Genomic DNA, 15,464 nt, shown 5'->3' with positions numbered 1-15,464 from the left:
AAAGGATAGGAAACCTATGGCTATTGAGTTTTCACCAAGTTAAAACATCAAAGTCATAACTATCATCATTATCAAGCTCTTCACTCAAATATTTAGTCAATTCTGATTTATGTTCATCTTTGCCATGTTCAATCCTATACCTCTTGTACTTTGACTTAAAGCTTTGCTTCTTTTTTGTCATTCCATTTCCACTTTCATCATTGGTGGGCTATAACATTTGGCTCACTTGACTACTTTTACCAACTTGCTCAGACTGAGGTTCTAACATTCTTTTGTATTCATTAAACAAGTCTTCTATTGCTTGTTGTACTTTTATAATCATCAATGAAGCTTCATCAGAAGAATACATTTTCATGAAGCAATATTCAACAAAATGAAGCTTTTTTGAAGGATCAAAAGAGTAAGCAATATAAACCAACATATTCATCTTTTCTATATTTCCCCAATACTTATCATATTTATTCTTCATTCTCTTTGCCATTGTATTCAACTCAACATCAGGATTTAATTACCATTCTCACAAAGTGGAATAAACATCACATATATCACCAAAAAAAGTATTAGATGTGACGTAAGAAGTATCTAAAACTTTCATGGTGAGATCATAAAATTGTTGTAAGAAAATGTAAAACTTCCTAACGATTGCCCAATCATTTTGATCGGGCACCCCATCTCCCATCAAAAGCTCACCTCTGTAATAAGGACCAACATCATCAAATGCATTAAATGCCTTTTCCAACATTTGAGTTGCATCCAACATCAAATAAGTAGAATTCCATCTAGTGCTAACATCCAAACACAATAAACTTTTACTTTGAATATGTTCATTCGCAACACACTCTTTAAACTTTGCTAACTTAAAAGGTGATTGTCTCACATATCTTGTTGCCTCTCTAACATGAGCAATTTTTTCATTCATTTCTTTCAATCCATCACAAACAATAAGATTAACAATATGTGCAATGCATCTCAAATGAAGATATTTGCCTCCCAAAATACTAGTTTCAGCATTGTTAAATTTCTTCCTTAAATATGCAATTGTAACATCATTAGAACTAGTATTATCAATTGTAACAGTAAAAATCTTATCAATCCCCTAATCATGCAAACATTTCTCATTCACCTTACCAATAGCTTCACCTTTGTGACTAGAAATGGGATAAAAATTTAATATCTTTTTGTTAGGTTTCCAATATTTATCTACGAAATGAACCATAAGACACATAATTGACCCTTTGTAATAAGGTCCATGTGTCAGTTATAAGAGATACTCTTGTGCAAAATGATTTCATGAATTGCTTCAAATGAGTCTTATCATCAATATAAAGTTGATAGCAATCCTTAGTAACTACACAAAATCTAAGACATGCAACTGACATGCAATACCTAAATCCTTTCGAATCCACAAATTTAAATGGCAACTCATTTAGAATGATCGTTTTAGCTACACCTTTTCTAGTAGCATCTTGATTAAATTTTCATGTGCCTAAAGATTCCACGTTTTCTGACGGTAGCACCAATTCTATTTGAGTACCATCATCCTCACTAATACGAAGAAGCTTTTTACAAGAATTCATGTGATTATTTAAAGTAGTGGTTCCATTCTTTTTAGGATCAGCAAAAAATTCTCTATTACAATAATTACACCTAGCTTTATGATTACCTTCCTTGTTAACAAATTTAGTAAAGTGGCCTCATACCTCTGACCATGGCTTAGATGCTCATCTCACCACTTTAGAATTTACAGTTTCACTTTTTGTTACTTCATCATGTGTAGGAAGTTAAGAGGCTAGTTGTGTTTGATAAGGTGTAGAATCCAAAGTCATATCATTCACTTCATTTGACATTTAGAAAAAAAAAGGTGATCAAATTATATCCAAACAATAAAAAATAAATAATTAAATTATATTCAAATAATAAATAAAAATAAAATTATATTCAAATAATAAAACAATAATAAAGTAGTGGTCACACAATTATTGAACACATTGGATATTCAAATAATGAAATAGTCTATTGATCAAACTATATATTAGTTGCTTGTTTTATCAACGAACAATTTAAGTATCTAGCATAGTTTAGGCTAATTTATTTTAGCTTTTAATTTAAGTATCTAGCACAATTTACATTAATTAGTTGCTTATTTTAGCTTTTATGATAGCTCAGTATTCAATGTCTAAGGTCAAAAAGTATCGGTAGAAAATAGAAAGTCAGGAACTCTTTATTATGTCCATTATTGACAACTCAGAATTCAATGTCTTTAGATGTTAGTAGTAATTTGTAGGGATTATAATTTTTAACCATTTGAAATTTGATTTAAATGATTCATAAGCTTTAACATTAATCATTAATTGTTGTAAATTGTGATAGTTGTATTTATGTCACTAAAAAATTCAACATTTCAATTCATTTATATAAAAAAAAATGAAAGATTATTCATTTAAATGATTTAAATTTAAATTATGATGACTTTAAATGTAAATAAAAAGTAAATTTTTTAAAATTATGTTAAAATTAAAAAAGGTACGAAAAAATGGAAATATTTTTTAAGAATTGGAAGAGTACGACATTTTTCTGGTAATAAAGGAGAAGATGGCTAAGAGTTTGTTTTATGTTTGATGACAAGCACTACTAGGAACTATGATTCCTAAGAGATCTCACTCAGAAGAAAAAAGAACACATAAACCAATGAAGGAAGTTAAGACTATTTGAGGTTTGCCACAGGTGCTGAAAAGCTCGGTAAAGAAAATGGGGCTTTTATTTCATTCTGCCAAAGGTGCTAAAAAGCCCAGCAAAGAAAATGAGGCTTCTGTTTCATTTAATTTGACCTTTTGTGGGCACATCCTGGGGGTTGGGTTGGCACCTCTTGCTTTTATGCTTTTTCTCAATGGCTTGTATGGATTCGCATACTTTGGATGCTGATTTAGCTTAGACCAGATAGGAAGAATACAGCTCTAAACAATGACACATATGAAAAGACTTTTACCTACTCCTCGCTAGCTTCAAGAAGCAAGAAGAAATTTATCCCATCTTGGCAACTATTATAGTATCACGATAAAGAAAAAAATAAAAGTTATCAGGATTCATGAACTTATGATGGTTGTAAGTCTTGTGCAGCAAAGGAAGATCTCTACAACTATCTGATCTTGTATAGATCTTGTGCAACAAATTAGAGGGAGTAAGATACTAAGAGGCAAGCAATCGAGCAAAAGACTGAAAATGAGACAAAGAGTAAAAAAGACTAAGATGAAGGCAAAGAGTAAAAAGAAAACACAGCGTAGGTGGGGTGGGTTAGAAAAAGTGAGTTAAATTTAAGGTTTTTTTAAGGGAATGTACATATTTACCCTTAGTTATTATAAGATTGGTTAATTTAGTTAATGCGGTTATCAATTTTGAAAACTGATAACTAATCGTTTAACTAATTTAACCGATCCCAAAACTGACTATAACTAAAAATCGACTAGACCTAACCGAAATGACCATATTTTATTAATTTCGATCAATTAAATCAGTTTGAACTGATATTTGCTCACCCCTATCTATGTCTAGCAGTAGGTCCATGGATCTATACGTTATGACAATTGTTAAACTTTATAAAGAGAGCATAATTGCTTTCTTAAAAGAAATTAAAATACTTATAAATATAAAATATAAAATTATAAACTTTGGTTTGAAAAACTAAAGTATAAAAAAAAGTTAAAATAAAAAAATAAAGAAACTTAAGTCAAAAAAGTTATTTTATCAATTAATTTTCTTTTTATTAGGTTAAAATAATTAAACAACAAAAGATAAGTTCAAAATTACAAAATATATTTCACATTCACATACCAGTTGAAACATGTTATTCCATTGAAATTCACTGAAATCGACCGAAACTAATGAAAACAACCTAAATTACTCAGTATCAAATCCAATATCGAAATGAAATTAACTATGGTCTATAGTTGCCATTTTTTGTAAATTTTTTAGGATCAGGAATAATACAAAGACATAAACAACAATTTTGTCTTGAAGTTATTCCTAAGGTGATTTTTTTTTTTGGTTTTTGTAGTTTAAGCTCAAAATCCTTAAATTACGAAAAATGATTAGGATCGATACATAAGTTAGACAATGAGAATGATTGAAAAAGAGTCGCAACCTGAAAAATAAAGATGATTGAGACTAAATCGCAAGTCGAGAAATACAAAACGATTGGAATTGAACCGTAAGGTAGAAAATAAAGATGACAAGGACTAGGCTGCATGTTAAAAAAAAAATGATGAGGCAAACTAAACCTAAAGTAAAAAAAAAAATGACCGAGACTGGGTCGTAAGTCAAGAAATATAGATGACTACATCAAAATCATAAGCCAAAAAATAAGGATGATAGGACTAAATCGAAAGTCAAAAAATAAAGATGACTATGACTAAACTATAAGTCAAAAAATAAAAATGATCGAAATCGAGTCACAAGTAAAAAAAAACAAGGATGACTAGCATTAAGCCACTTTAGAAAAATGAACATGATTGGGACTAAATCAAGAGTTACAAAATAAAGATAACTGGGACTAAGTAGCAAGATAAAAAATAAGGATGATCGGGATTAAACCACAAGTTAGAAAAAAATAAGGATGACCAAGATTGAGTCACGAGTTAGGAAATATAAATAACAAAAGCACAAGTTAGAAAGCAAGGATGACCAAGAGTGAATTGCAAGTTAGAAAATAAAGATCATCAGGACTAAATCACAAGTCAAAAAATAGAGATGACTGGGATTGAGCCATAAGTCAAAAGTATAAGGATGACCGAGATTAAGCCACAAGTTAAAATTAAAGATGATAGGGATTAAGTCGCAAGTAAAGACTGGGATAATCAAAATTAAACCGTAAGTCAAGAAATACAAATGACTGGGATAAAACGCAAGTTAGGAAATAAGAATGACTGAGACTAAACCACAAGTCGAAAAATAAAAATAATTAAGATTGAGTCGTAAGTAAAAAAAAAAAAAGAATGACCAAGACTGAGCCACAAGTTAAAAGAAATAAGGATGACCAAAACTGAATTCCAAGTTAGGAAATAAGGATGACTGAGATTGAACCACGAGTCAAGAAATAAAAATGATTAGGGATAAATTTTTCTTCTGAGTCTAATGAAACTTTGTTTTGAAAAACATTCTAATTCCATTTAATAACTTCTCATGAAAGACTTTTAATATAATTTTATCAAAAGAATGCATGCAATACATGTGACTACTATAATGAATTTGAATGGTAAAAATGCAATTAATGATTTATACCATGCATTTCTTGATCATATTAATTCAATGTTCAATACTAGTTCAACTTTTTCAAACTCTAAAGGCTCCCTCAAATATTTTCCCATTTCAATTCTTTCTTTTCTTCTCCATCATCATTCTTGTCCTATTAAGGGAATAAATTGGTTATAAATGTATACATAGAGAAAGCTATGTGCAATGAAAGTTGCAAGTATACAGTAGTAGGCTTGTCACCTAAACCCTACCTCTCATTATTTTTAATTGTGACTAGCTCTTTCTTGATTCCTAGCAAATTGCTCCAATCCTTGTCCAACTCACCACTTTTTCCAATGGTCTACTTAACTACCATGTTTATGGTTTTTGACAATTATGGCACAAGTATTTTTGATGCTTCTTTAACATATGTAACATTTACTATCTTAAAAGCTCTAAATGAGCACTTGAGTGCTTCTTTAACAGCCTCGACATAAGGAATATTCAAAATTTTGGTTACTAGTAAGTTTTTTTCACCATCCAAACAAAGCTATTTTCTTTCAATAATAAACTTTACTTTTTGATGCAAAAACAAAAGTGTAGCCCTCGTTGTATGAATCAAGGGTCTTCTGAGCAAAAAGCTATATAAAGATGTAATGTCCATAACTTGAAATTAAACATTACATGGACAGATCTATAATGGAATTTTTATATCACTAATCACTTCCCTTCGTGCACCATAAAAAGCCTTAACTACCATATCATTGTTTCTCATGTGTGAATGGTCCACTTGTAACTTTGAAAGTGTAGTTATAAGCATCACATTAATGATGACCCATTATCAATAAGCACCTTGCCCACAGTATGAGTTTTGCACTTAACAATAATGTGTAAGGTTTTAACATTACTCGTCCATTGAGAGGTATCTTATCATCATTGAAAGAAATAAAATTTAGGGCTATGATATTCCCCACTATGTGATCCACATTTTTTCTAAAAATACTATGCTTAACATAAGCCTGATTTTTATTATCCTTAAGTTCTTTTCCTTTGTCTTAACTTAAAAAAAAAAAACTAAAATAAATCAAACAATCCTAAAGACCCAAATAATAATTAAATGGCTGAACAAGGAAAAATAAAATAAACAAATAAAATAAAACCAAGTAACATAGTGTTTTATTCATCTCACTCCCTTTCATAAAAAGCCAACATGCGAAAATGATAAAGTGAACAAGAACCAAATGGTTATCTTTCTTTTTTAAAATCTCACACGTGGTAAAAACAAACTCAAGAAATGTTGAGACCCTAAGCTTCTATTGACCAATAAAATATTATGCATCATACGTATCACATGTAAAAGGGAAGAGAAGAAAGAACAACATGTGTGGATAAGCATGGCATGAAGATAAGGCTTTAAGATTCATGACAATTGATTTATGGCAAAAACAATAAATGGCAGATAAGAGAAAACTAAAGCTTTAAGCTTCCTTACACTGGTCATGCACGGAAGGGACTAGTAGACATGAAAACAAATAAAACTTTAAAGCCCTTCAAGTACCCAACATAATGGATGTTAGAACAAAGCTAAAAGAACTTTTTTTTTCTTTTGCAGGAGGCACCTTATGGTTCAGCCTCTGTTTTTTATTTTTTAAAATGAAACCCTTATTATATTAAGCAATCATCATTCCAAAAATAAGAAAAATCCTATGAAGCTCTTACATGCCATGACTAGCGTAAAAAGACGGCGTCATACAAAAGAAAACAAGACAAAATGAAATCTAAAAGTAAGTTTCAAGTTTTCATAGGAATGGTACCTCTAGTTTTTGCTTTTTCTTTCATTGTTGCTTATTCGTGGGAGACTACAAGAGAGAAAAAAAAAAATGTTCCTTTAGAGTAGCTGTAGTCTTTGCTCTTCTAGATTTCTTTATTTTTTTTTTCTTCACAAGCTTTGTGTTTTTTTATATTACTGCATTTTTTTATATTTTCTGGTATGGTATCCTTTCTTTTTTTGTTACCGATAATTCTTGTTTCTTTCTTTTGGTTTTTTCTCTGGTTTGCTCACGTTTGGTTCCTTTTATTTTTTATTTTTTTCTTTTTTTTGTTCTATTTTTTTTTTATCTTTTTTGCTTATTTTTTCTTTTTTTTTCTTGCTTATTATCGATTTCCTCTTTTTTCTTGCCTTACGTTCTTTTTTAGTTTTTCATAAATCTGTTTGCGCGTCCCCACGTTACCAAGTTCATGCTGCCATTTCCTTTTTATTTTTTTTTAGATTTTCTTCACATTAAGCTTGCATGACATGCCCATACAAGCTTAAGACGAATGGGCCTCATTCAATGGCCATATCTTGGACTTTAAAAAAAACTTAATACTTTGTGAACCTTAAGCTTTGTGGCCAGGATTGGGCTTTATTTTCTTTTTTGGGCTTTAACCACTTGGGCCAAGATTTTTTTTAATTTTTAAATATTTTTTTAAATTTAAATAATTTTTACATTGTTATTTAGTTTTTTATTTAATGATTTTTATATTCTTATTTGAGTTTTTTTTTTTGTTTAATGTTTAATTGCCAATAATAGGTCATTAATGGGCTTTAAAAAGGAATATTTTATTAGGCCTTTTATTAGGCCATTTTGGGTATTCATTCGGGCCTATGCAACAAGTCTCATTATGGGCCCACATTAGGCCTAATACTAAAGCATTTAAAAATGGACCGTATAATGAACCTAAAAATTATAGTTAGAGCCCAATTATAAAATCATGCTAATTTAAAAAGATAAAATATCTTAGACAAAATTAAGTATCTACACTAATGCATGAATCTATCCGAACAAATGAATTAAACACATAAATACTCATGTAAAGATTCATCCTTCTTGCAGATAACAATCTTGACTTAAATGAGTAAAAAAAAATCATCAATTAAAGGCTTAAATCAATATCAACTGACCAAAACCAATAGAAGATCTCATACTTATGCCATTTTTGAAAATAACAACAATGAATATATGTAAATAAAGGCCAAGCTTGACCACAAAAAATAACTAGTACAATTGCTAAGAGATAATGTCAACCTATTTGCAAGGAGCTTTACCCCTGAAAGGTAAAAAGCAATGAGGAAGAGGTCGGCAAACTGCTAAGTGCTAGTTTCATCAAGGACATTTTTCGTGGTGAAAAAACACAATAAAAAATGGAGACTATGCGTTGACTTCATTGACTTAAATAAAGTCTGCCTAAAGGATAGCTTTTTTTTAGTCGAACATAGATTGGTTGGTAGATGATAGTGTCGAGCATGGCCTGTTCAGTTTCATGGATGCATACTCGAGCTATAATCTAATCCAAATGTTAAAGGAAGATAAGGAAAAAATGGCCTGAAAATTGTGGGGTGACCTAACAAAGGTTGGTCAACAAAATCTTTAAAGATAAACTTGGTCACAACATCGAAGTATATGTTGATGATATGATTATAATAAGCAAAGCCTGAGTGAGTATCTAAAAGATCTTGATGAGACCTTTAACACATTTGGGAAGTACAACATGAGACTCAACCTAAACAAATAAGCTTTAGGGTTAAGTTGGGCAAGTTACTCAGATATATGATCAATTAAAAGGGGATAAAAGCCAATCCCAAAAAGGTTAAAACCATCTTGGATATGAAAGTGCTTGTCTCAATAAAAGAGGTGCAAAGGCTCATAAAAAGAGTGGTCATCCTAGGCAGATCTATGTCAATATTAGCATATCAGTGCTAATCATTTTTAAAGATATTCAAAAATATCTTCGATTTCAAGTGGATCCTTTAATGCCAATAAGCTTTTGAAGAGCTTATGGAATTCCTCTTCTTTCCTACTATATTGTTGAAGCCAAGGCTTGACGATGTATTATACCTCTATTGCAACTACAAATCATGTTATATGTAAAAAGAAGAAAACAAATAGAGGCCACTATATTTTGTAAGCAAAGTGTTCACTAGAGCAAAGCTCAATTACCAAAAAATAAAGAAACTAGCCTATGTTATTGTCACTTCAGCCAAAAAGCTTTAATCATACTTTCAATGCACATAGTGAAAGTCTTGACTAATTAACCACTCAAGTAAATATTGCAAAAACTTGAGTTATCAGTAGATTGATCAAATAGATGTTCGAGTTTAGTAAGTATAACCTACATATACTGCCCATGTCAACCTGAAGTCATAGGTACTAATTGATTTTGTTTCTGATGGACCTTGGCTGGAGTAGAAAAATAGACCAGCACAATTGATGGTTAGAAAAAAGAAAATACTTAAAATTTTTTTAGATGAGTTAGCCATTAACAAAAGAAGTGGGGTTGATCTAATCCTGACCAGCTTAAAAAACATATGATTTCAGTATGCTTTTAAGTTTGGTTTCAATGCTTTAAATAATGAAGTAGAGTATGGAGCATAAATTGTAGGCTTGAGATAAGCTATCGACCTAAATTTGAAGAGCTTTCTTATGAATAGTGACTTACAACTAATGGTTAGACAAGTAAATGAAGAATTTGAAGCCAAATAAGAAAGAATAAAGAAGTATTTAGATAAGACACAGGCACATCTAGTGATGTTTCCAAGGGCTGAGATAAGAAAGATACTGAAGTTAAAAAACACTATAAAAGACTCACTATTAAAGCTAGTATATGTTACTACAATAGACAACTCAACTTATGTCCTAGTCAAAGAGCTATTAGAGAAAAGCACGAACGAGAAATTGGTTAGTCAGATTGAAACAAAAGAGTTATTGATGTCCCTAACTAGAACTTATTGGATGACAAAAAAGTTACCCATGGATAAAATTCAAGCCAAAGCCCTAGTAAGAAAGGTTTCTCGATACACATCATCAATGGAAAGTTGTATAAAAGATTTTTTAGCTTGCCCTATCTAGGGTGTGTGGATGAAGATGAGGTAAATTATGTACTTAGAAAAATCTATGAAGGAATTTATGGTAATCATCTTAAACCTTAACCACTGGCTTATAAACTCTTAAGACAAAGATACTATTGGTTGACCATTAGAAAAGACGCAATTGACATGGTGAAAAAGTGTGGCAAATGTTAGAGGTTTGCTTACATTCAATATCTACCCTTAACTGAGTTGACTCCCATAATAGGCCCATGGCTCTTAATGCAGTAGGGATTGATATGCTCGGATCATTCACATCAGCCACTGGACAAAGGAGATTTGTACTAGTAATAGTTAATTATTTTATCAAATGGTCGAATACTGAAGCACTAGCTACTACAATTGAGTCTTAGGTCAAAAAATTTGTATGGAATAATATAATCTACTGTTTGGTCTTTCTTAATCCATAATAACTGAAATTAGAAAATAGTTTAAGAACTTAAAGTTCAAAGAATGGTGTGTGAACCTTAGGATTAATCTAAGGATCACCTCGGTCACCTATCCATAATCCAATAGTCAGGCCAAGGCAACAAACAAAACCATACTTAAAGCCCTTAAGAGGAGATTAAATGAAATCCAGGGCCAATGAGACGAAAAGCTTCTTTGAGTATTATAGGCTGTAAGAACAATCGTCAAAGTCTTAAAAAAAGACATTTTTCTTAACCTAGCTTTGGGAATAAAAGTCGTAATTCAAATTAGGATTAGCTTCCTTAGCCTTCGAGTTAAGCTTGGTTTTAAAAAAGGGAACGAAGAGGCTTTAAGGGTCAACTTAGACTTGATCGAAAAGCAGAGAGACATTTCTCTAATAAGGATATTAGCACATTAATAGAGAGTTTCTAACTATTACAACAAAAATGTCTAACAAAAGAACATCAATAAGGGTAACCTAGTACATAAAAATGTGGAAGCCTCTAGAGTCGATGATCAAGTAGAGAAGTTCACCTTGAACTGAGAAAACCCTTATATAGTGAAAGAAGTAGTCCAAGATGAGACTTATAAGTTGTAGGTCTTGAATGAAAATCCCATATTTAGGACATGGAATATGGATTATTTGAAAATTTATTATAAATAGAGGCTTTAAAGCTAAGAAAATCTATAATTATAAGGTCTACTTGTATAATTGAAACCTAAACTGAATAAAAGATTGAAGTTCAAACATATTTTGAGAAGTCATTTATTTTAAGTCCAAGGTGACACTACTATATGAATATTTAAAATGTCCAAAGTCCAAGTTCAGACTTGTGTAAGCAATGGAAATAAAAAATTGACCTTAAACTTGTTTCATAAGCATAATGTCCAAGTTAATTGAATAATGATGTTTATTTCATCCATAAGTTGTTAATGCTAAAATGAAATATCAGTGAGTAAAAGTACCAAGCTAAAACTAGTTAGAATTTTTGAAGTTAAAATTCAAGGTATTTTATCATATTAGGTATAAGCTTTTTAATATCAATCTTGGACTTGGTATAATTCTTGAAGTTTTTTGAAATTCTTTGAATTCCTTCATTATTTTCTTGGTTACAATAATTGAAATAAGATATGGGAAATTATTCATTACAAATTATGTATTTCTAAGCTAATCTAAGAGTGTATAAGAAAAAAGACCAAGCTTAAAGATGCAAAAAATTTCTTCTTCATTTATAAAATTATTGAATGTACAATACATACTAAAAGAAAAATTACAAAAGATAAACAATAAAAACAAGGTTATCCTAAATGCTTTTTTCAGGTTGCTCCTCAATAACTTATGTTTTGATCTCACCAACTTGGATTCTCTCTACATTCTCTCTCTTGTTCAGCCCTAAAAGCAGCATTTAAAGTGGCCTCAATTTCTATGTCCTTTTTGTCCTGGACCTCCTTGGATAGTGCTACAACCTCTTGAGATCGAAGTTTGTTTATGTTGATCATTGAAAAGTTAAGAATAGCATAAAGGAATTTCACCTCTTTCAATGCTAAGTTAAAGGAACCAAACACTTGATCTTAAGCAAAATTGGTCTGCATGTTGTAAAAGTCATCAAACTTAAAGAAGTTCTCCTTGGCTTATTACTTGGCCTTTTTGGCAATATGGAGCTTGCTCTTCACCCACTCCACCTTGACTAGCACCTTGCTCAACCTCTAGTCAGATTATTGTTGTAAATATTTCGCTATGGCTTTTTGGATAGACATATCCTCAAGCTTTTGGCTTAAGTTATCAATCTTCTTGCTAAGCTTGTCGTCAGTCTTTTTATATTCCATGTTAGAAAGCTTAAGCTTCCTCATCGCCTTATTGAGGGAGTTGAGATGCTAAGTATAGTTTTTTATGCCTTGGTCGGACTCGAAAAAAATGAGCCAAAGCTTGGTAATAGTGTAGTAAGCCCTATCCTATATTTTGAGAGATAGAGGTCGGAAGCCAATCAAAAATTACAAACAAAAAACTTAAGCTTAGAGTTAAACAAATTCAAATAAGATGTTAATTTCAAAAATGAACTGAACTCATATATGGATAAACTTTTTTTACCATGGTGGCCTTTATAATCTTTCTCACCACCTCGAGGTCTTTATAGGTATTCTTTAAGGAGTCAAACTCCATTATGATGGATACCCCATTCGAGAAGAGCTAAAGCAATAGGCTCGATGGATAAGGACTTCACTTTTGGCCTCTTCTGTGGCTTCTGAGCCATGGATTTCTACTTCAGCTTTTGGAGTGTGATTAGGTTCTTGCCATCAACCTAGCCCTACTGAGGAGATGGTGGGTCGATTATTTTAATTTTTCAAGAAATGGCACTAAGCTAAGAAAGGGTCTTACCCTTCTTTTTCTCTAAAGAGGTTGTACAAAATAAGACATGTCAAATCTAACACCTTGGCTAGCCAAATCTATAAAACAAATAAAACTGAATTAATAGTTAAAACAAAATTAATAAAAAACAAGGTCAATTAGGCAAAGTTAGTATAAACCTACCCTAGTACTTGACCATCTTAATAACACTAAGGGAGGTCAACTTGTAAGCATCAACTACTAACTTCCTTTCTCGAGAAAGTCACTTATTGTGTCTCGAGCACAAAGCTCATCTATTTTAGGGGTCAGTCTTAGCCTCATAAAAAATGCTTAGGTTATTATTCATTTTTCATAGCCTTTGGACTTTTTCTTATATAAAGGAAGAGACATTTTCAAGTCTTCATTGAGCTCGAGCAGTTGGTAAAAATCCTCTTGAAAGGTTGAGCTATTACATAAAACTAGCTTTTATCATATGGTTGCTTCTTCATGGCATAAAATTCCTTGAAGAGGGCCACAAAGGGATGAAAACCTAATTCTCTACAAAGAATAATAAATCCTATTATATATGTAAAAGAATTTGGGGTGAGCTGGGTGATAATTAAATTGCAGCTAAAAAAAGTTCAATAATAAGAAATGAAAAAAAAATTTAAGGTCAGCCACTATAGAGTCTGAGTACACTCATATCATTGGCTTCATGAAGAACTAATCGAAGAAAGCATACTAATGATTCAAGCTAAAACAAGTCAAGCTTAATTTCAAGAAAAAATGTAAGGAAAATTTAAAAAAATTTATAAAAATTTAGAACAATTTTCCTATAACCCCAAACTTAAACAACATATTATCTACAATATGTAAGTAAGGAGAAATAAAGCACAAAAGAGGAATAGGGAAACTCCCCTATCAACATAGAGGCACAATGGTCGAATTTTCATGTACATTTGGCTGAACTAGTGCAACCTTTCTTCAAGCTCTTATTCATCCTACAAAACAAAAAAAGCAACTACACAAAGAAACTACATCAATATGTAATGATAATCTCTAAATGAATGTGATGCACATGGGTAGAATCATAGCTCACCTTTATGAATAATTTAAGCATATTGTAGTATGGACTAATGAAGGTGGTCATTGTCTTCAATACCAATGTATGGATACCACTATGGAGAATATAGGTTTAGGCTTTAGAATGAAAAATTCTTCTATGAATGGTATAAGTCAATTTAATACAAAGGATGAGAAGTCAAAAGTATCAAACTAAGAAGTAAACATTAAGCTGAGAAGTAAAGGTTGAGAAAATTTCTAAACAAGTAGAGAATCCCTCTATATCATCATCCAAATCCTCCTTACTATCAATTATTGGGATTTTTTTCAAAACTTCCTCTATTGTATCCTCATCCTTTTTGCTAGGCTTATCAATGTTGTCAAAAGGTAGGTTTTCAACCTCAAGCATTTCTAAATCATTATACAATGAAATCTAAAAAAACTAAAAAAATAACATGGGTGACCTATGAGATCCAAATTCTTTTTGATTAGGTCTTTTGCTAAGACCTTTATGCAACTAAAGGTAGCGAACTGAACCATCCTCTCCAAAATTCATATCATTCACTTTTTCCTCATTAGATGGTCTATATAAAAAAAGCTATAAGAATGAGGTGTCTATAGGTTGGGTATAAAATCAATGAATAAAAAGGCTATTAGACAAGTAAGTTTTTCCCTAATGAGTTCTTTCTCATCTTTAAGCTTGATACTAGATTCAAGAAGGATTATGTTTAAGTGCTCAAGTGATCTTTCTAGTAAGCTTGCCTTATCAATATATATATCCACCTTATCCATCTTTAAACATTTAGGTAAGTGATCTTCAAATAACTTGAAAAATGGCATGAGTGGAATATCAACATTAACTTTTTCTTAAATGGTATCCTTTGTCTCAACTCTCCTAAATGATCCATCATCATTAACTTTCCTAGCCATAAACATGCCCTTTGCCTCCACTATCTCTTCCTCCATAACTTTTACTACTTTTAAGAAATTCACTATAATAGGCTCTTCATCATCCATCCACATCAAACTTCCTCTCCTCAAATGATCCCTTAATGTATGCTCCTTTTTATTCTTTCGATAAGGTTTTGATTCTATAATACTAGAGATGGAATCTTAAAGGTAAGTGATTAAGGTATGTGCATTATGACCATGTTATCCAAGAATCTTCATGAATGTTTTTTGGTTGTACTAGAGTTTTTCTTAAGTTTGAAGCGATTTAATGAGCAACTCTTCAAAGGATAGTTTCTTTTCTTGAGTGGGAAGTGGTGGTGAATATGGTGTTGATGAAAAGTGTGTGAAAGTGAATAGTATTATGATGAAGAAAAATGTTGTTATGGTGGAACATAATGTGACACTTGAGAAACTTGCAGTGGTGGTGGGGCATATGAAGGTGGTGGAGGATATTGTAGAAATAAATGCTCGGTAAGATAAGTCGAGGTATATTGAGGTGGTGAACTAAAGGAATGCCTCAAACTAATGTATCATACATTCTTAGGATAACCTTCCAAAGTGTGAGCAGTGTAGGTGTTTGAGTAA

At 31.3% G+C, this 15,464-nt stretch overlaps 1 protein-coding gene across 1 annotated transcript; it reads right to left on the bottom strand.

The window, feature by feature from the left end:
* Positions 1-208: 208 nt before the first annotated feature.
* On the bottom strand, positions 209-14,337 carry LOC149510899 (zinc finger BED domain-containing protein RICESLEEPER 1-like). Its single transcript, XM_089756325.1, has 3 exons — positions 14,155-14,337; positions 572-1,096; positions 209-490 (listed from the first exon to the last, which is right to left on the bottom strand). The coding sequence occupies exons 1-3, from the start codon at positions 14,335-14,337 to the stop codon at positions 209-211; spliced, it is 990 nt and encodes a 329-aa protein (XP_089612451.1).
* Positions 14,338-15,464: the final 1,127 nt, after the last annotated feature.

Source organism: Durio zibethinus, chromosome 27 (assembly GCF_047325235.1).
Source record: "Durio zibethinus cultivar Kanyao isolate XHJ-2024 chromosome 27, ASM4732523v1, whole genome shotgun sequence".
NCBI classification, from domain to species: Eukaryota; Viridiplantae; Streptophyta; class Magnoliopsida; order Malvales; family Malvaceae; genus Durio; species Durio zibethinus.
The sequence above is the reverse complement of the archived record's forward strand: the minus strand, read 5'-3'. Positions and strand labels throughout refer to the sequence as shown.

Excerpts from the sequence above, each read along its gene's own strand:
- LOC149510899 (XM_089756325.1), bottom strand. The coding sequence starts at position 14,337 with ATGCTTGAGGTTGAAAACCTACCTTTTGACAACATTGATAAGCCTAGC. Across the intron at positions 1,097-14,154 it reads CCTTTACTTCTCAGCTTAAT|GGGATTGATAAGATTTTTAC; the intron begins GTTTACTTCTTA and ends TTGCATGATTAG. Across the intron at positions 491-571 it reads AAGTTTTAGATACTTCTTAC|TTGAATACAATGGCAAAGAG; the intron begins GTCACATCTAAT and ends CCTGATGTTGAG.